General features: G+C 45.6%; 1 protein-coding gene across 8 annotated transcripts in view; it reads left to right on the plus strand.

The window, feature by feature from the left end:
• Nucleotides 1–19,467, plus strand: part of ASIC4 (acid sensing ion channel subunit family member 4) — a 212,603-nt gene extending 193,136 nt beyond the window's left edge. For 3 of the 8 annotated variants that reach the window (XM_083590949.1, XM_083590951.1, XM_083590950.1), the window contains exons 8-11: nucleotides 753–832; nucleotides 1,488–1,592; nucleotides 17,091–17,184; nucleotides 18,987–19,467. In XM_083590949.1, the coding sequence (XP_083447075.1) occupies nucleotides 753–832; nucleotides 1,488–1,592; nucleotides 17,091–17,184; nucleotides 18,987–19,096 (389 nt within the window). In that variant the 3' untranslated portion in view covers nucleotides 19,097–19,467. Of the gene's footprint in view, nucleotides 1–752; nucleotides 833–1,487; nucleotides 1,593–6,438; nucleotides 6,595–12,553; nucleotides 14,617–17,090; nucleotides 17,185–18,986 lie in introns of those variants that run through there. The other 5 variants (XM_083590952.1, XM_083590955.1, XM_083590953.1 and 2 more) reach the window with 2 other exon arrangements.
• The last annotated feature ends 3,054 nt before the right edge of the window (nucleotides 19,468–22,521 follow it).

Raw genomic sequence — 22,521 nt, forward strand, 5'->3', positions numbered from 1 at the left:
TGAGGCAAAGCAAGCTTCACGAAGAAAGCTACACAGGCAGGCAGGCAAATAGGCAAGAACTTGTTTGTGATTCACACCTTATGTTGCTGAGACAGAGACATGACGTGGGCTCACCAAAATCCCAAGTTTTGATGGCAACACATGTGTCACCTCATTGGCCTTTCCCTGTCATCTGACAGCATCTCTGGCTGTTTGCTGCAGTACTTACTTCTGGACTCCATCACTGGTGGTGCCAGCAATGCAGGCCCAACAGCAGTTCCCTCTTTTGACAAGCCGCCTGGACTTTATAGAGCCCCACCCCCCTTCTCCCTGACACACCACACTTTGAGGCCTGTGCTGCCTTACTCCCTGCTGGGCACCCAACCAGTGTGCAGGGAGGTACTACTCCCATAGCAGCTGTGCTCACACACCTACTTCATCCTCTCCATGAGGTCTTCCTCCAACCTTTTCCTCCAGTGCTAGAAGGACCCTGGTGCCCATTGCTTTCAAAAGGAGCAGGAAGCTAACCCTGAAGGAAAGCAAAGTCATACCAATGCTCCTGCTGCTCACTCTCTTGCCTTTCCCCAGGCCACCACATTCAGTCACCATTTCTCCCTCTCCCATTCCCTGATACTCAATAAAAGCAGCATGGATCCTGCCTGAAGCCCGGTCACCCTCCTCCCTGCAGAGGCCTTCCCAGTGCTCAGGAGTCCAGCAGGTGACTTGCTTTTCACCATCGTCTCCCTTGCCCTAACTGCCTCCTTTTCTGCCAGGGGACATTGGAGGCCAAATGGGCCTGTTCATCGGGGCCAGCGTCCTCACTGTCCTGGAAATCTTGGACTACATCTATGAGGTGAGAAAGAGGACCTAGGGGAGAAAGAGTCTTGTGTTGCATTAGCTGTGACTTTGTACTGGGCTGAGCTTAGAGCTTGCATCGAGGAGGAACCTATAGCTCTGGCACCCCCACTAAGATAGTGCTGTACCGTTAACTTACACAGAGCTGGCAAACTCCCTGTGTTGTCCTAAATTCAATGATTTTACCTGCCGTCAGCACAGGCTATGCTATCCCCCCCCCAGGTGGTAATAAACAGCACCTGGACAACTTCTAGAGCAAGGATGAGGAACAAGGGATGCTTAGAGTTGGGAGTCAAACAACAGCTAGGGAGCCACAAGTCTTCCCTGCCTCCAGTAGTACAGAACGAGCTGGTAACATCTGCTGCATCTGGACAGCTTCAGCGAACTCCAGCCACAGTCTGCATGATAGGTGCTTGCTATGGTCCATGTAGGATGCCTGGCTGTTCATGACTACCTGCTTGCAGGACTTAGGGCCTCTGAAGTTGTTTTCCAGGAAGAAATCTAGCTTGATGACATCATAGGGCGAAGTGGGAATAGAGCAAAATCCAAGTTGGCGGGAGTTGCTGTGTGTATATGACACGTTCCCTACCGCAAAGTGATATGGGAGTTTAAACACACATGGAGCTGCCACTCTGCCTTTTGCTGTGCCCCAGGTGATCCGTGACAAGGTGGCCCATGGCTTACGACGCCCCAAGCCCCCTCTGAAGAAGCCTTCAGGCAGCATTGCCACCCTGGGACTGGAGGAGATCAAGGAGCAGGTACACTTGTTTCCCTTGCCACCCAGACTATTTCCTGCAGCTGCCATAAAACGGGGAGTGGGTGAATCGCTGGAAGGAAGCAAGGTGCAATTCTTTGCCTTTCCCAGCTTTGAACTTGGTCAGCTGGAGAGTGGGATGGGGAGGGTAAGAGAGAACAATATTCTATCTCTTTGCATATTTGTATTGGGTAGATCCGCACAATGCCCACCGATATGAAAAATGATGTTGGAGAGTTTGTGTCATTTAAGCACGAAAGCCTCGTTTTGTTTGTGGACCACTGCATGCTTTGGGCCATGTGGGCTGCATGTGATGTGTGTCTGTATTTCTTAACAGCGTTGGCTGGAAGAGATGCACGTTAATGTGTCAGCTGCTGTGCGAATTCTGTGTATTTATTTATGAGATGATTTACAAACTGCTAACTGATAGAATACATCAAGGCGGTGTACAAAAAAAAAATTAGAAAACTATAAAATTAGAAAACTGTAACATACAAAACTCAGGGATGGCTTAGTTGGTAGAGCATGAGACCCTTCATCTCAGGGCTGTGGGTTTGAGCCCCATGTTGGGCAAAAGATTCCTGCATTGCAGGGGGTTGAACTAGATGACCCTTGTGGTCTCTTCCAACTCTGTGATTCTGAAACAAATGGCCAGCACTGAATCAAATTAATTCTCTTAGAAATGCTTGGCAAAACAAAATGTTTCCAGAACTGTCAGTGCCTGTTTGATTTCAACAGGAACAGTGTTGCAAGTTACTGGTACCACCATGCTAAAAGCTTCGGTTTGTATAGAAATTAAACAAATATGAAATAACTATGAGACAGTAAATAGGGCTTCTCCAGATGGTCACAGTTTTCTGGCCAGTTTATAAAGCACAAGGTGGTCCTTCAGGTAACTTCAGGTTAGGGCTTTATACACTGACAGTAATACCTTGAACTTTGTTTGGTAATGTGCTGGCTTTCCACACCAAAATGCTGATGCGGAGCTGCTCTGGCCAAAATCTGGACCGCAGCATTCTGCACTTGCTGCAATTTCTGAACCACCCTCAAGGGTAACCCAGTGTAGGTAACACTGCAGCAGTCCAGTCTAGAGGTCCCCCAGGCATGCAACAGCGTGGCCCATGTATTCCTGTCCAGGAGGCATACATGCCCAAGCTGGAAAAGGCATTCTTAGTCACCAAGCACCCAGTGACAATGATGGATCCAAGAGTACTCCCATGCTATGTTCCTGTACCTTCAGGGAGAGTGCAACTCCATCAAGAAAAGGCAATTTCTGAAACCGCCCATTTCTGAAACTTGGGAACTTTCACACCCACAAAGCGTCCATCTGGACCTGCTAAACAATGCATCGCCATTGTCATATATTAAAGTGCCTCAACGCTGGGTGTGACGTTATGTAGTGAGCAACAAATGTTGCTTGAAGTCTTACAGTTCTGTTTGTCTTTTTTGTGCTCTGGACCATGAGAAGAGCCCTGCAGAATCAGACCAAGGTCCATCTGGTCCAGCACCTTTTCCCCACCAACTGTGTCAAGCTAGATATCCCTGGAAGCTCATAGATTTGATGGCTATCTAGTGTTGAAGTTTCATCCTGCTGAAGTTTCATTTAGCTATCATGTTGACAGACCAACATGCTGAGTTCTCATGTGCAACACATGACTATGCTGCTGCAAGCAATGTGTGGACATGCTCCTATGAGTATATTTTTATATATTTGTGTGAGCCCATTGTGATCTGGGTAGACAGCGCCTATATACCAGTACATACATGTGTGCATGAATGTATACATATGCACATACATATGTTTCTGTTTGTTTGTGCATAAAAGAGGCAAGACTGCTTGTGCGATGCCTGCAGAGAAGCCTTTGGTTACATCTGTGAACCTGTCGTAGTTAAAATGGGGAATTTACTACAAAACCATCCTGGGCAATAAGTGTTTTACAGTATATAAACCCAGAGAGCAGTCAGTGGATGAAAGCACCTCCTAGCTCAGCTTGAGCATCTGTTCACTCTGCGTCTCTCAAGTGCAGCAGATTCAGTGTGGCCAGACAAGTGACAGCTCCTCTCTGCTTTCCTCTTGCTGCATCCCACCTGACATGGGAAACCTACAACAGGGACCAGAATATGGAAAGCTGGTTACTTACGAAGAATATGAGTTATTGCCTAGTGAAATTGACAAGTGTACTTTCCAAAGGTTCTGACAGCTAAAGGAGATGTTAGGCCTGTGCTTCTAAAGAAACCAATCTCCAATCAGGAATGATTTCCAGAAGTTCGTTTGCGGTGTTTATAGAAGGTGTCAGTAACTGGAAGCCGTGAGCCAAATCTGTCCCTCTAGGCAGTTGAGGAGTGTGAGATGGTTCCTCTACTTAGGGAGATGGAAACCAATGCCTTGACCCACCACTTCTTACAGCAGTGGAGGGGAATCGCCAGCCTTCCAGATATGGTTGGACTCCCAACTCTCCTCAGCCCCAGCCAGCATGGCCAACAGTCAAGGATTATGAGAGTTGCATTCCAGAGACGGAATGTCTTGCTGGCCCGGGAATTTACAAAGATAGCCTTTAGATAGCAAGTCTTGCCTCCTTGCAAATAAATAATAACCCTAAAGAGATTGTAGAGAGCACTTCCACAACCTTGATAAAGAGACAAAAGAAAATCAAAGATGCACACTGTTTGTTTTTTTTCAGGAATAGTTTCTGCAAAAGAATTGACCTACTTTGCTAACAGTTAATGAAGCAAATTGGTAGGGAGAGGAAAGATGGCAGGATATAACAGAACAAAGAAATCTAATCTATAATAGTAACTATTTGAAAAACAAAAGATGTGACCTGGCACTGTACCACAATGACTCTATTTAGCTTTAAATCAGGGAGTTAAGTAGTGTAAACATTCAAAAACCAACACTGCACCCATGAAGAAAGAGAGGCCCTGATATCTGCCGGCTGTTTGCTCACCTATGGAAATGAATTGTTTAGAAAATGTGTATCTAACAAGATGCTGATAAATCTCAGACCCCGAGCAGGAAGAAGCTGATAAGGCCATTCAGCTGCAGAAAGAGTTGACTGGGAATACATAAGATGTAAATGCAAGCTAAAGTTGCATCAAAGAAGGATCCAGACTATGTATATTTTAAGAACTCCTCCAAATCAAGGAACCTGACCCAGTGACTTCCACCCACAGAAGCAGGCTTTCACACCTAGATCAGCTGCAGTGCACACTCAACAGGCTGCCATTTGGAAGGAAAAGATGGTGCCCAGAATGAGATGGCTGAAAATAGAACTGATTGAATTACCCCCTCCAGATCCCTGTGCTGAAGCAATTTCTGAGTAGCTGTGAGTGCAGCTCTGTGCAGATTTATGTAAAGATCCTGTTGCCATAGATCAGAGTGAAGAGGTCTAGGAAATGGTCCTTGCATTTTTCCCTTTTCTAAAAGGTTACACGTATGAATTTGAAGGAAACATCATTGTTTGCCTCTGTTATTTTATTGCACAAATAACAATAAGGATGTCAAATCAACCAAAGGCCTGGTTAAAAAGGAATGTTTTTGCCGGGTGCCTAAAGGGGTATAATGAAGGTGCCAGGTGAGCTTCCCTGGGAAGCCACTGCAGAAAAGTTGTGTTACCACCCCCCAGACCTCTTGAGGAGGCAGTACACACAACGAAGGGCCTCAGAATACGATTTCAGCGTCTGGGCAGGTTCATATGGAAAAAGGCAGTGAGGTATTGCGGTCTTGAGTCGTTTAAGGCTTTATAGGTCAAAACCAGCACTTTGAATTGGGCCTGGAAACTAATTGGTAGCCAGTGCAGTCAGACCAGGATCGGTGTAATATGATCAAACCATCCTGCTACAGTAAGCAACCTGGCCACTGAATTCTGCACTAGCTGAAGTTGCTTGTCTTCAGAGGCAGTACAACGCATTGCAGTAATCTAACCTTGAGATGACCAGAGCATAGACATAGTAGTTAGGCTATCCCTGTCCAGTTAGGGGCATAGCTGAGCCACCAACCAAAGCTGATGGAAGGCACTCCAGGCCATTGAAGCCACCTGGGTCTTGAGGAATAGCAAAGGATCCATGAGTAAACCCAAGCTACAAACCTCCTTCGGAAGAAGTGTAACCCCATCGAAAGCAGGCGACCTCCCACCCATCTGGTATAGGGAACCACCCACTAACTGTGCTTCAATCTTATCTGGATTGAGTTTCAGTTTGTTGGCTCTCATCCAGTCCATTACCAAGGCAAGACACTGGTCCAGCACTTCCACTGCCTCACCTGCAGAGGTAAAGGAGAAATAGAGCTGAGTGTCATCAGCATACTGCTGACAACTTACTCTGAACCTCCAGATAACCCTGCCCAGCGGTTTCATGTAGATGTTAAACAACATAGACATCAACAGTGAATATAGAATCCTGTTTTTCTAGTAGTCAATGGTATAATAATGGTCTTGTGCCTTCCTGGGCCTGTTAACTATTATCATTAAAAAGAAACCAGTCTTAACATACCTGTCCCCAAGTGTGCAAAGAAAATGCTACCAAAAATTGAAGAGGGCTCAGGCCTAGCTAGCCTTGGTCAAGTGCAGCACTTTAGTTTTCACAGAGGTGTAAAGAAGACCAGTACCATTTTTCTAGACTATGCAGAGGCTCCTGCTCCTGTGAACCACAGCAGACACCTACTGAAAGGAGAGAGAAAATATCTAAGACCTACCAGATTGTTTGGTTAATGGCCTCATTACTACATATCGACATTTCTTCACCGAGATGAATGGGAAGAGAAATAGATGGCAGAGATGGAGAATGAGGAACCATTCGCGGATTTAGGCACCAAGTTTTTTTTTTATAATTTCTTTTTCCTGCCTCCACAGAAGTATCTTTGTCCTGATAACCTCTGCACCGTTAGTCAAGAAAAGGAATGCTTCAGATCCGTTGAGTAGGAAAAGGTGTGCTGCAAATTCCAGCTTGTGACTTTCTCCCCTGCAATATGATTATAGCTGCCGGAAATAAAACCCCTTAAAACATTACTCCAGAGTAACTCGTCTACTTGGAAATCACGCTAGGCTGTTCTTCCTTGCTCAGGGCACAAATCCCAAAACCAGGAAGGAAAACCAACAGCATAGTGTGGTTGGGCTTCAGAAGCTGGCAAATGTGAAATGGTACACAGATGCACAAATGTAGCAGCTCTGGCTCTGCTGACTGTTGATTCCCTGCCTGGTACTGCCCAGCCCATGCAAGGAAGATCAATGTGGAACTAAATTGTATCTGCTGTATCATTAGTGGGACCCTGAGACCAACACAGATGCGCAGTTCTTTGTACCAACTTGGAAGCACTGCCCCACCATCAATCCACTGCAAAGTAGCATGTCATCGAGGACGCTGGAAACAGATGGAGGATCCAGGTCACCCTTTGTTTAGACATGAATGGATGGCTTGGAGGCTGAGATTCAGGAACAGATTCAAGGACACAGAACCCGGAGAGGAGAAAATTTAGAGACACATGGGGGACTGGGAAGGTGGAGGCACAGGCTACACAAGAAGGCAGCAATAACATGAACAAAGCGTACTGAGAGCTGCTGGTGCCGGGCATGGAGAAGCAAGGAATAAGTGGTGGTTACCAAAGGAAGGCAGCTGCCCATAGGGTGAATCCATGCAGTCTGCATGAGATCATGTGTCAGCATTGGAATACAAACAGGTGGCTTTCTAAATGATGGGCTGGTGCCCCTACCTAAGCACATAAGAAGAGTCTGCTGGATCAGGCCAAAGACCCATTTGGTCCAGCATCTTGTTCTCACAGTGGCCAGCTTGTGCACAGGACTTGAACACAACAGCCACTCAAAGATGCAGAGTGGAGGAAGACTGGGCCAGCACTTCTATTCGGGGTGCCATTTGCCATAGTCCATTGGTTCCTTCTGACCCAGCCTGGATGCAGAAAATTTCAGGTCAGGGCTGAGTCTTTTTTGCAGACAACAGCCCTCCCACTCTGTGTTTTCCAGCCTACGTTCCCTGCTTCCGCTGCTTGACCTTTGGAAAGTTGGAACAGCTTAAAGGCCACAGGTTCCCTCTCTCTCTCCTTTAAGCATTATTCCCTCGTGGTTTTCCTGTGGTGCTAGAATGATACAAGATTTGGAGCCCTGCGACCCCCCCCCCCCACAAATGGGTGTTCCTGCTGAAATGGTCCCTTTCACAGTTGCCTCCTACCTAACCAACCTCTAAAGACAGGAACCACTCGGAGAAAGGTCACAGAGGATGATCTTAACATTCAGGCAGGTCTGCATGGTCATCCGTATACGGCAATATTGTGTAATCAGAGCAAGCTTTAATCGTGCAGTTGGGCATTTCCTGGGCCTCAACAGTAGTGCCATTCTCATGTTGCAGGATTCAAGAAGATCAGAGGCAGCATAACTTGAATTCTAGGCTGGCATGTCCCATAACATCTAGGCTCACATGCTCCCCAAATCCTGCAGCCGGCACTGAATTGTTTGTGTGCATGTGTGAGTGAGCATGAGAGATAGGGAGAGCTGCATTGCCTGCCTCTAATCTCATGTGAGCATGGTGAGCGAGTGACATATACCGCATGCCTGTATTACGGCATGAGCAGGAGCTGTTCCGCTGGTGCATTCAATATCCCAGAAGCCCTGATGTTATATAAAGATAAAACACAGGAGGCAGAGCCAGGGAAAGCCCATCAAACATGCCGATTTTTGGCTGGCTCTGGAGCCTTTGGACAAGGAATAACTAATTAGCAGCTGAGTTTACTTTAATTTCCTGCTGCTGCCAACATTTAAGTCAATAGAAGCTAGGGCTCCTTGAAATTCAACCTGGCTGCAGCAAAGGGCTGTAAATAAAGGTGCAGACAGAGAACTACCCAGACTGGTCTTTGTTTTGTGGCAGTTCCAATGCCGCCTCTGATGAGTTGGCCAGTAGGGCACTGAAGGCAAAAGAGGCCCATGTGGCTGCAGCAGGACCTCTGGGCATCACCCCAGCAAAGCTGTGCTCACTCCTAGCACACCAGCCAAGATGAAAGCAGCATTTTGTATTCCACTTGAGTGGTTGTGGATTTACAGGCTTAACTCTGGACCCAACCCGCTGAAGGAAGTCCTTTGTTCTCATCTTGGCTTTCAGGACATGAAAGCTGCAATCCTGAGCCATTAAAATCAATGAGGCTGTTGCTGTCGATGTCTCAGGATTGCAGCCAAATATCCCAGGGTTACTCCTGGCATGGGATATATGTCTTTACTGCAGTAGACTCAGTACTGTCCACTGCACACTGGCACACTCCATGTGGCTCAGGGTTGAATTTGGACATTGGCTCCTTAACAGCATCGTTTGTCGGCACAGAGATGAGCTATTCTGGGCCTACTGAGCTGTGATTTCTTGGTTCCTTCACTTTCTCCTTTTTATGTTTTTATTTTAACCTCACATGTAATAACCATGCAGTTGCATATTACTTCGGTTTTTATCACAGAGATGCACAATAGCACAAATCAAGAGGATGTGCCCTAGATACAATGCGAAGTACATAACATAAGGACATACGGAGAGCCTACCAGGTCAGACCAAAGACCCATCTATCCCAGCATCCTGTTCTCGCATTGGTCAGCCAGATGTTCAGGGAAAGCCCACAAGCAGCACCTGCGTTCAGCAGCACTCTCCCCTCAGTTGCAAGTCCAGCAACAGATACTCACATGGACCACCCTACGTTTAGTACTTTCTTGCTTAAAATCTCAGGCAACTGTGCTGGGAGAGTCCTTTGCCCGACACCCTGGACAGCCACTTTCATTGAGAGTGGGCAGCCCTGAGCTAGTTGATGGTCCTGTGTTCCCACCTAGTGCAAGGCAGCTCCTTCTAACCTAAGCCAGCCGCATAGTAAGAATTGCAGTTGCATCTGATTTTTTTTGGGGGGGGGGAGCAGCTGTGAAGTTGGGAGAGACCGCAAAAAAGTTGCTCTTCCTGCCCATACCTGCTGTTTGGACTTAAACCCAGGTGGGCTGTGGGAGGGCAGCAGGTGGGATGGGTAGAAGGGGTCTTATAAACAGCAGAGAACACCAAGGAGGAGAGGAGTGCTTACAGGATAGAGGAAGATTACAGTGGTGGAAGAGTAGCAGGAAAAATAGCAAAGAAGGAAGATTCCTCATGCCAGCTGGTTTGCAGGAGGGATAGGCGCTCACTCGTAGGATGAGCTGGGGCTCTTTGGTCCAAGAGCAGAAACCAGGAGAGCAGATATAAGCCCTGTCCTCTGACATAAGAGGGGATTGAGAAGAATCTGAAAGGACTTGTGGAGAACACCACACTGTTTTTCCAGCTTCTCATAGTGGAAACCTTATGAGAAAGTGTTGATTTCTATTGTAGGGGATGGATTAGAATCTCCCCCCACCTCCAAAAAAAATATGGGAGGGGGGTTTGATGCCAAACACATTTTCAGCCACAGAAGCAGTGGAGCAACATACACCTTTAGGACATGCCACTCTGCTCCAGCATAGGGTCTATCTAAACAGAAGCAAGAGAGATGGATGTTGTTCGTGGTCCCTCCAGGTTAGATGCACGCAACAGATGCCTCCAATCAATACTTATCTGTGGCAAGCAGCTAGTGCAAAATAAGCTCCAGCATAGGTGATCAGCTGTGTTGTCACAGCACCACCTTGTGGACAGAATCATTTTTTTCTGAGCAAGTACTATAGTGACAGTTCATCCCTTCCTGCTCAAGCACCTGGAGGCCTTGTCTTCAGGAATGATGGTGGCAAGTCCAGTAATATTATCATGTAGTCAAGGGAGGCTGCCTTTTCTCCAGGAACTTCTGGCTTTGCCAGGCATAACATGAACCCAGCAGTGGCACAGTTAGGTCACCCCTGTGCTGGTAAGCTAATGAGCACATGGAGGGTGGTATTCAGCTAAGTTTTACTCAGCGAAGACCCATGAAATTAACAAGCATGACTAAGATAGATCTATTCTGAGTAAAATTGAGTTGAACACGATTTAAACACACACACACACACACACACACACACACACACACACACACTTCATTCAAGCCATTCTCTCTTTATCCACGTTCCATGAAGTGCATGTTTGCGTGTTTGCTTGCCTAATGTTTCTTGGAGATGCTGTACAGTATTTGAAGTGCAAGCTTTTGTGTGTTTTTGACATGCTAACTGTTTTTCCTGTTTGTGAAAGGCATTTCATGCTGTGCACAGGCTATGCTTTCTGAAGACCCATGGATGCAACTTCCACCTTAACCTATAATTAATCCTGATCCAGCAATGGCAGCTTTCTAGCGCAGCAAAAACATTATCCATGGGGTGTAGAACCTCGCTGGAGAGAGTGGGAACCTTTTTCTTGTTTCATAATTGCAGCCGTGTCTGCCCTGGTCCCTTACCAAGGGAATGTTGCAGTGAAATGGATTAGACCAGGGGAATGTATATGGAATGAAAACAGAATATGTAGTTTAGACAATGATATTCCCACATAGCAGCTCCATGCCACTGAAGAAATATCATCTGTGTGCAGCCTCAGCTCTCTGCATTAAAATTGCTAATGCACCTAGAGACCTCCGATGTTAAGGACCTGAAATAAGTTTCCTGCCCGGGAATCTCACATTTTATTAACATTGGAATTACTACTTAATCAACATGAATTGTTCCCCTTCACCTTATTTATACATGCAGCAGCTAAGAATCATCTCCCTGGTCCATTTAAGAATGAGATTGGACATTCTAATCTCTCTCATAATTTTCTCTTTGAATAATATCCACCCTAAAGCATGATTCCTGAGCTCACAGAGCCTCTCTGAATTTGATGGTGTGAAGTATACCATGGTACAGCTTTACCCTCGGGAGCTATCATTTCATCTCATTCGCTAAATCACACAGGGCACTGCATGTTTCTAACAGCTTTATACCCACAGCTGTAATTATATTTAGAGTCTTGATCTCATCTGACATGGTTGAGTGTGGCATCCCTACAAGTGTAGATTCCTATTCCATGGGGTGAGATTCCCCCCCCCCACACACACATCCCACCTTTAAGGGTGTGGGAGATTTAACAGGGCTACAGGCAGGGGGTCAAAAGTAGAGCAGGCTCAAGAACTTGCATTGGAAAGGAGTTATAGTGCTGTCCAGCAGTGGAAATGGGGGACTAGACAAAAAAGGCAGGTGACTGTCAAGTAGGTAAGGACTGCCTAAACCTGGCTTGGTACATGGGATGCCTGGAGAGAGTGAGGTTGTCAGAAGGTGATGGAGCTGTTTAAGGAAGAGCTGAACAGACAAAGCCTGTGATAGAGCATTCCGAAGGCCCATCTCAGAGAGCAAAATTTAGGAGTGGAAAAATATTGCCATTCTGTGCCATAATCTTAACAGCTCCAGCCTTTTGCTACCACCACAGAGGAAAAGAGTTCCTGCTAGTCCATGTTTCTTCATCCTGCCTCTTTCTCATTTCTGGATGCAGCAGACAGTGTAATGTCATCACCAGGGCCAGGCTATTGGCACCCTAGGCAAGGCTAATTACTCACACAACACCCACCTCCAATAGCTAACTTAAAATTTCAAGAACAATGTCCTGCAGAAATAAAATTCTCCAAAATATTATCAGAAATTTTTAAGATATAACAAAAAATAATTGAATAAAGCTGCCCCTCAAAGGTCAGTCCTGCGCTCCTCTGAGGCCTGTGCGCTGGACAGCTGCCTAGTTGGACTGATGGTAGCACTGCCCCTGGTCATCACACTGTGGAGCTGAAAGGGGCAGGGCAAGGCATAGATAGCATGCTGATGTTATATCACTTTGCAAGAAAGCGGAGGTGTCTCTCCATCACGTCTTGTCACATGCAGCCTTCCTGGAGGTCTCCCTCTAGGAAACTTCAGCAGAATGCTTATAGAGCTACGTACCACCCACCCATCCAGAGGTACCAGCTGCTGTGCTGACCGTGTTTCTTCTCTTTCTTTCTTTCTTTCTTTCTTTCTTTCTTTCTTTCTTTCTTTCTTTCTTTCTCAGAGCTCCTGTGAGAGCCTGGGCCGCCACAACGAGGGCAGCTACCCCACAGGACTTCTGCCCAACCACCACCACCGCCACCACTACTCGGGCCAAGGGGTCTTTGAAGACTTTGCTTGCTAAGCCAGCTCGTGCGCTGCTCCCCCCAAACAGCAGCAGTGCCTCTGGAGCAGCTTGGGGCACAGCAGGCTCCGGCCTGCGCCAAGAAGCCTTTTCCAAGTGGCCAGGCCAGGCCTTCCTCCCACCTACAAAGGCTTCCAAAAAGCACCGTGGTGCTTTTATAGCCCCCTCCCTCCTGTAACTAACCCCCTTCCCCAGTCCAGCTGGTCCTGCCCCTGCCCTCCAGGGCTCAGCACCCCCTCCCCCAACAAACCTTCCCCATACTGAAGCACAGAGAAAGACCGAGGATCAGCTGCCAAGAATGGACTCTAAACTGCTCCACTGATAGGAAGCAAGGCTTGACTGAGGCAGGCAGCCTGCCTGGAATTTCACAAAGTGGGAGGAAGGGGGACATGGAGCACGCAAGGGAGCAAAGAGGGCGTCACCAAAGGTAGAGGCAACTCTCTCTCCCCGGGCCCAGTCTATAACATGGTAGCACCACACAACCAGCTGCTCACACAGCCCCACGTGGCAGCCTCTGCCACAGACTCTGAGTAGTGGGAGCCATGTTCCCTCCAACACCTCTCACTTAGTCCTGTCTTATCATTACTGTTTCTACTTACACCTCTTCCCTCAGCCTCCTTACAAACATACATTTCCATGTACCACTATTTTACATGCACACAGGGGTGTCTCAGGGCAGGAAAGAGGTCCTGTATCCCATTGGCTGCTGCTGCTCTTGGGCAGTGAGTGCCATGATGTACCCCACTGCTCACTTGCTGCTGCCCCCCACACTGAGACTGTGCCCACAAGGAGGTTTAAAGACCTGCCATTCTGCCCACGATGTGCCCCTTTACCATATGGGTACAGGCCCCTCACCCTCATGGCTGGCCAGCCGTCACCCATCCCTTCTTCCCTCAGAACTGTATATTTGTACATAACTGTTTTGGGTCTGTGGTTTTTAGCCGGCTACACTCAGTCTTTCGTTGCTACAGCTGGCCCCTGCCAGCATTGCTAAAAACTGCTGGTAAGGCTGGACACCACGACATCGACGTCCAATCTCAGGTTCCCTCCCAGCTCAAGCGCAGAGGCCGATGCTGCAGGAGGCTGCTGGCACCAACAAAGCCCGAGTGCCCTTGGGGCAGCCCCTTCCCAGATGTACAGACACCCCCCTTCCCCACATCTTCCACCCTCCTCCAGCAGCATTCAGGGTCCAAGCCACACAAAAGCACCCCACCCTCAGGAGAAAGAGCCTTATGGGTCCCACACAATGTCAAGGGGAGGATAAGGAGCCCAGGCAGCGCCCCAGGACTCAGATCCCTAGGCTGAAGCACTTAGTAGCAGACTTGCCCAGTGCATCCGCATGTGGGGAGTGTGGGCGTGTGCAATGACTCCTCGAGGGCAGCAGGGGGAAATGTCAACTTTCTCTTTGCAGCAGGGCCCTGAGTAAAGGTACAACAGGAAAAAGCCAACCAACCTACCTTGTGCTGTCTTGATGGGACAAGGGAATACCCCAGAACCCAGCTGTGGTCCTCAGCCCTCCATGTAGCAAACCAAAGGGGGCTCCAGCATGCACCGTCGAGACACCTCATGGTGTCATGCCCCACACTTAGGGAAACGTGCCTGTACTCCTGGGGGTGCATTTTCAGGAAGAGAGGTGGCACAGGAATATGCTGCAAATGCCCCCCCTCCTTCAGTGACAACACCAAACTCTTGCATACACCACCTTCAAGAGCCAAGAGCAGTCAAGGCATTTGACTGCTGCAGAGGGAGTGGGATATTGCAGATCAAATCTGCTGCATACGCGTGTGACTCCAAGGGTGCAGGCTGCAGGAGACTCTCAACTGGGACCCAGCCAGGGATCTTCCCAGGAGGGGGTCTGTTAATCCCATGACTTTACTGAGCGCGAGTCGCTGTTTTACAAATGTACAAGTTTCTCCCAATAAAGAGGCACAAGTAGAACTCCAGCCTTGTTTCTTGTGTCATCAGTGATTCTACCCCACTATTATCTAGCACTCCATCCTTCCTTGGTTTCTTTCCAGCTCTGCTCCTATCAGGAAAGGGATGGGGGAAAGGCACTGGACCATGTGAGATAACACTTGCATTGAGGCAATGTCCCCCTGCCAAGATGTCCAAATGAATGCTCATTAAATAGCCAATACTGTCTAATCACAAACAACTCAGGCTGAATGCTCATCTGCAGGCAATCAAAATGACACCACCCCTGGCTGCTGGAGAAAGGCAATCCTTACACTCATGTAGCCAGCAGACCAAACTAGAAGAAATGGTGGGAAGGAGATCCCATAACTGGATTTCTTACTGGTCGGTTGGTTGTAGCGCAGGGAGTTGGACAAAACAGCCATGGAAGAACCCCAATTGAGTGGGATGAACAGAGCTGGGGAAAGGTATGTTAAATTCTTTCTCCCATATATGCAAGCTTCCCAGTAATAAATCCATAATAGGCTAAATCTTGTACAAGTATATGTTAGCTGCGATACTTGCATTGCAGGGGACTGGACTATATGGCCCTTTGGGTCCCTTCCAACTCTGCAATTCTCTAATTTTACGAACATAAAATGCATTTGACACCAAGGTCTTCATCAACTGCCTAATATAAAACAAAAACAAATTAAGTATCATGAATCAACAAGCTTTACCTCACATACTCACAAGAGGCTTCAAGTCTGGAAAAAGATGATAAATTTGTATGGCGGCGGCTGGTTATATTAATTGGCCCAGGAAAGTTTGCTTTGATGAACAACAATTCATTTATCCAGAATGGCTATTTACACTGGAGATGTGAAGTAATTGTTTCGCCTTCCTCCTACAAAGTTTAACATCCAAGAGTCAAAGCTTATTGATTTGCTATGTTTATGGTTTCATTTCATTCATGTTATATTAAAGTACTGCTAAACAGTTGGGGGGGGGGGTTTGCAACCCCACTGAAGAGCTGGGACAGATAGGATTCAAAAGCATCTTACAGAGGATACTGTCTTGAATGTGTGTGGGGTGCGTGATTTCAGATGGCGTAAAGCTTAATAGCATAAAGCATACTGTGGGGTGGACACTCTCATTCCTTATTCTTTTCTACATATTTTGGCTATTATTGACAGCAGCCTGGTCCCAAGGGAAAGAAGATTCAACACCATATTGCAAAGAACACAATCCTGGACATTGGGCCCATCATTTGGGGTGGTCCAAAGCTAACTGTGGAGTGCACCCTCCCAGTTGCTCCTTTGTAATTGTCGTCTGGGCTCACCACAGATGACTGGCCATTGTCCCAAAACTATGGCTTTGACTGGAGGACAATTATTGCCCATCTTGAAGAAGACAGTCACCCAGTCATGATGTGTACATATAATATGGAATAGACCAAAGCTTGTTTTGGGATTCAGGGGCATATAAACTTTAGGTCCCTTAATAATAGTTCTGACTGAGCTTTGTTTTGAACTCTCAGTGCAAACAGAGAACTAGTAACCAAGTTCAAGATCAACCCAGTCAGCCTCCTTGTCCACTAGGCCAAACAAGGATCTGCAACCCCACACCCAAAAAGGAAGAAAGAAAAAAGAACAAGAAAAAGGGATGAATTGACACTACTCTTTGTACATATTAAAGGCAGCGTGATAGCAGATTTCAGATTTGCCTGTGGTGAACAATTTGGGTGAATATGTGCACAGTGCAAGTACTTGATGAGAACTCACAAGTTCACACAATGAAGCCAAATGCCATTCTGCACCACCCAAGCCCTCCTAAGTGGTCCTGGATACAGAACCATTGGTACAAGCTTGGCTGCATACAGAGCAGCCAGCAATAGCTGCCAGTTTAGCTCTTTAGGTTTCTTAACCAGTATTCTGGAGCATGTGACTCCCCTGTTGTACCATCAGTTTCTAGGCTCAGCATAAAGTGAGCTGTCAGGAAGGACAGAGAGATGGTCAGGAAGAAAAACTGGGAAAACGCTGCTCTTTCTTAATAGGCAATAATTCTTTCGAGCTACAGGCAAATAGACACAACAAAATGTTAAACATGCAAGTTAAACAAAAGCCTCCCTTTTCTCGGCTGATAATTGAGCTGGGCCACTTCAGCCAAGGCATTTATCTTCCCAGCCTACGTTCTTATAACCCATTTTAAACAAATCCACCCTAACTCAGCATGTACTCCCACTGCTAGATAAAAAGTTGGGTGGAATATATGGGAAGTCTTATCAACAAAAATAAACAAAGTTGACAACAATATGCTAAAAAAACTCTGCCTATATAAATGCTGCTGCTAGCACATAGGACTTTTTTTCAGCCAGAAATCAGTTCCGGCACCTCTCAGGTGAGTGCCATTGCTATTATAAGAGAACAAGGGAGGCATTCATGGTGAGTTTCAGCACCTTTTTTTCTAGAAAAATAGCACTGCTGGCACCCATTAGTAATCCGTACCCCTCATTCACCTCCAGGGATTACCCACCTTTTTTACACCTGGAAGAAGCATAAACCAAGTAACAAGGCTTTCGAAAGCTAGAACAAGTCACCAAGTTATAGTAGCAACAGGTGAGTACAAAATCTGGCTCAATGTGTTTACGCTCCCAGGTAGCAAAAAAATGATGGGTTGACTTGCTTCCTTTTGTCCTAGAATCTGATTTGCAAAAGAGAGTAGGGCTCCAGTTAATTAATCACATCAATCTTATTAGTTGCTCACTATAACCAATTATCCAAGTGATGTCCAAAAACATTCAGAGCTGAAAAGGCATAAGGCATTTGCTAGCACTGTGATCACTGTTTCCAGCTGGGTCAACAACACTAACACAAAACAAGTCCAGAGTTGTTGTTCCTCTGGTCAGTTCCATAATCAATTGTTCTATGTCACAGTCAATCGGAGTATCTAAACCTCTTTGTCATGATCAGATCACACGTGTACACAAGTCTACGTGAAGGTAACTGAAATTACACATCACTATGGCACTTCTTCCTTTGGAAGCTTACTTGATTTCATTCTCCATATAAAGATCACCTGGGCATTTTGGTTAGGGAGACAACATTATGTTCCCAGTACTAAATTACTCTTGGGGTCCAGTATCTCCACCCACAGCAATTCTGTGGAAGAGTCTGCTTCTTTGGGGATTTCTGCTTTGCTGAACTTTAATATACAGAGCAAGACCACCTCTGGTATATGGCTGCCGATCCTTCCTATGTAGCCTGTATCCAGAGATGAGTGTCCCGTTCCACTCTTCCGTCTCTCCATTCCACCAGGTTTTGATTATGCCCACTGTGCTCTTCTTTGAGATGAAGCCCTCCAGTTTGCCCAGCTTGACTCAGAGGCTTCAAGTCTGGGCATACTAAGATTATGTACTGGGTTTCTTATGCACCCTTCACTACAAGTTCCGAGGGCAAGTTACAACATTATACAAAAAATAATAATAATATTAGAAACGGTTAAAACAAGTTACTACAGTCAGATGAACTGGGTGGATCCTAAAGTCTATAAATCTCAGGTATCAAAAGACCAGTGAAGAGACATGCCTTCAGCAGATGAAGAACCCTATAGAAGGGAGGGGCCACACAAACCTTAGTGGGGAGAAAATTCCACAGGTTGGGGCTGCCACAGGTAAGGCCATCTCTTTGACCTCCCCCTCAAACCCACAATTGCCCCACCTGCTGAAACACTGCCCCTGCTTCTGAGTGATGGCTGAATCAGGAGAAGTGCAGTACCTCGCAGATTTACTGAATTCCTGCCCAGACAACTCTGTGGGCAACCCTATTAGCAAGGACAACATTTTCTTGGTTAGAAGTCTTTGGGGTACCAGGCGAAAGTCCCAGTTCACCCTTTGCAAATCAGTTTTGTGATACAGAGCCCAAATTATATAAACTGATTAATTTGCATTGAATGATTGTGATTTTATAATGTTCTAATTTAAACAAGTCAAGCAATTTAAATAAATCATAGTAAAGTTTTAATTTAAACAAAAGTGTAGGAGGACCCAGCTAAACATCAGGGTGGACTCTCTTTCCTTGGATGATTTTAAGAGGTTGGATGAACATCTGTCATTTATGATCTAGCTGAGATTGCTACATTGCAGGGGGTTGGTCTAGATGACCCTTGGGGTCCTTCAAACTCTACAATTCTGATTCTATGACCTAGCATCAGGCATATGAAAGGAAGATCATAGTTTTAATTTAGTTTTCATTCTTGCTTGCCCTGCCCTCACTCTAGCAAACTGATTTCTCTCTCTTTCTCTCTCTCTCTCTTTAACCATTAAACTGTGCTTTATTGACTGCAAGTTCCTAATTCTCTAGCCTTTTTTAAATCTTCAGTTGTTTGTCAACATACATCAAAGTGTCCTTATATATTTCAGAAAGGATTAGGAGGAAGGACACGGGCTGGATTAGAAGGGGTGAGAAACGGATGTTCATTAGCAAGCAATCATCTTCTGGAAAGAAAAAAATAATGCTTATGATTAAATGAACAGAATTTGAAGAAGTCAATTTTAAATCTAGCTCAGAAGCGCAAACGGATCAAAGGAGGGAATGTAAATATACCCCTTAGGCCATGACTTGTTTTGGAAATTCAGAATAACCTATTTCATTTGAAATGCATGGACCTCCCTCAGTTGAAATCCTCTGGACCAAACCAGTATAAATATCAGACTGTGGACTCTCAGCTGCTCTTACAATAGCACATCATTGGCATTTCTATGGGACAACTGCTAGCGACTGTGGTTGAGAATCTGACTTTGCAGGCCCCTTCAATCTCATCTTGTCAGTTATGTGTGTTATGCTCTGCATTGTTCTGTCTGGTTTTATGAAAGTAGAGCAATAAATTAAGCAATTCCTGCCTCTCAAGTTCTTTGCTTTAATTTAAATGACAACATATTATACCTTTGCAGCACATTATTTCCCTCAAAGAATTCTGGGCACTGTAGTTTCTTAAGGGTTGCTGGGAATTGCAACTATGTGAGGGATAAACCACAGTACCCAGAAGTCTTGGGGGGATGTGCTTTGAATGTACTTTGTAAATACAGGGTGGGGAATGGTTTTCACATTGAGTGTTGTATTTCCTCATGGAACCCTCTGGTGCCAGTAGTGGACAGGGCCACAAGCAAAAATGAGCTGGGCAGTAGATATGACTCTTAACTTTCTACAGTGGGCTACATTCCAGCCAAAGGTTTCCACAACACACACACCCCACCATCCAGGCAAGCAAGACCCATTCCCAAATATTCAAGGACACCAGTGTGAACAGGGCTGGGCAAAGAGTCTAAGGGGCTGTATAGTGAGAGGGCTAGAGAGCATCATTTATGCCTTCAACCTGAGATTCCCCATACCTGATCTAAATACTGAAGGCATAAAAACCATACGTAGGGAGCCTCCGCAACACTAATCAATTATGTCATTTCTGGTGGAGTAGTGAATTTGTAATAGAGGAAATCATTAGGCACATTTTACAAACCAATCCAATATTGCTCCTCTTATGAATCTATGACGTGGCCCTGGAGCCCTTATTGTATCCTGTCCATGGCCTTCGCAAACCTGGTACTCATCGGTTGCCATCAACACCAGCCAAGACGGCTGAATAAAGACTCCACAGTGTTGCTATTGGTTGCAGCCAGTCAGGAAACAGGCCTGCACTGCAACACATCTATAGCGTGCTGCATAAAACTCATGACACAAACCACCATGGAGAATTGCTTTAGCTGGGAAGCCCACTCAACAAAGTAATCTTTCTGAGGGGCAAAGCAAGAGTGACAGGTTTCAGGAGACATGGCAACTGGGTTCCCCCCTCCCCGCTTTATAAACGAATGTGAAAATCATGTCTGTCGCACATACTGTGTGAATCTTTACAGAAAGACATTCTGAAGTCATCTTCTCCCTTCCTTGATAGCATTTTATTTCTTACCTTCAACAATGGTGCTCTTGATTTTTTCTCTTTCCTGTGTTGCATCCATCAGCCTCCAGAGTGTAACATACCATTTTGACATTTTCTGGTATCTTTCCTATGGCTCTGATTACTGATTTGTATCCTGTAAAAACACACACTGCATTTTTTTGTTCCCAATTTGTAATCACAATAATAAAAAGGCTGTTCTTATGTGTGTGGAACTAGTATGAATATACAGCGAACTGACTGGCCATGTGGTCCAAGAGCAAAAAGAATAGCATTGATTTATATTTCACTTGCCATTTTTCTCCTGGTGCAGCACAATCGCATATTACATGCATTTAACTTACGTGGTATCAACTATAGGCAGTTGAATTCCCACAAGTTATAAGCGGAGTTGGTGAGTGGAGAGGGCCTTGCTTGAGAAGCAACAGTGAGCTTAAAAAGCTCACTGCACTACATTTTTCTGGAGCAAAATTTAAACTCCCTACTTTTGTTTCCTGAGCAAAGCTCCCACAAGATCTCACAGGAACTTGGGCAGCCCCAAAAGACCTTGTGAGAGTATCCTGGGTCTGCTGGCGCTCGCACAGGAGTTCAGTTCTAAGGGTTTGGGTATTACGTAATTTTGCATATACACAGAACCCTTGGAATTGAACTCTGTATAAGATACAATCATACTGTATTATGTGCTGTCCCACCCACCCCAGACCACATTTTCTTTTGAGCTGTAAACATGTGGCCTGGCCTGCCCCTCAGCATCAAGAAAGATTTACATTTCTTTTAAACAAAACAGAACACCGACTGCTTAGGTGTTCACAAACATGGGCCATCACAGAAAACACTCACAAAGTGTAAGTAAGGATCGGATGCTATTTCATCAGAAGTTCAGAAACTGTTTGCTCTCAGGGTGAAAAGGATCGCTCTGTTAAGGGGTTTCTGCATCATTTCTTTACACGACTTATATGCCAACACTCACCATTCATGGTTGGAGAAAACTGACCCAAATCTGACCCACTTTTTTATCTGGGCTGGCTTTTGAGCATGCACAGAAGTGAGAATTTTAATGTTATGATTATTTATGGTGTTAAAATGTTACTCCATTTTAAGTGGCTGGCTTTTTTGAACACCATCTCCCCATACATTACATGTATGGGGACAATTTGATGGGTGCTGCTCCCACACACTTCCTTCCATTTTTTTCTATCAACCAAAAGGAAAGGGTGCACTTTTCCCACCAGTTGGTGCTGAAGGCATGTTCACAGAGCAGAAGTACTCTTGCAAAAAAGAAAGAAAGAAAGTTAGTTAAAAATAAAAACAAAATTTGCCCTTGTAAGTACAGGAAGCAGGAAAGGAAAAGGGAAGGAATGCTTGGCTTCCAAAGAAGGAAGGAAGGAAGGCTGCTCTTTTGTGCAAATTGGCACATCAGAAAACCTGTATTTCAAAAATACCATTTCTAAAAAAAGGTGTGCATGCACAACTAAACAATCTTTGCCTCCACACCTACAACAGATGTCAGAGTTGCTGATGTATTATTTTTTGCAGCTCTTTTATGCAAATCTCATAGCTAGTATTTTTTAAAAAAAAATACTTGTTTTAAGGTGAATGCACACAGGTAAACATACCAAGGCGCATGCCCACAAAAGATCTCTGGCTCCTGGAACTTATGGTGTGTAGGGTGCACTCATTGCGCGAATGGAAGAACAAGACACAGTGCTACTGTATCCCTTCAAGTATCACCCACTAGCATGAATGGGAAACAGACAGGTTTTGGAGGCATACAATTGAAAGCACTCATGTGTGGAGGAAAACACACATGCACATTAGCACCCTAGTGTGGACACAGCTACCTAACTACTTGTATTACATTCCTTGAAATACACATCGCTGCTTTCTTTTCGTCTCCAGGGAATCATAGGTTCCAATACATAAATTAACTTCTATCGATTCCACAATCTCTCTCCATCATACAAACCAGGCATGCATACAGCCTAGAACAGAAAAATCATAACCAA

Source organism: Podarcis filfolensis (genome assembly GCF_964270895.1).
Source record: "Podarcis filfolensis genome assembly, chromosome: 1".
NCBI lineage: Eukaryota > Metazoa > Chordata > Lepidosauria > Squamata > Lacertidae > Podarcis > Podarcis filfolensis.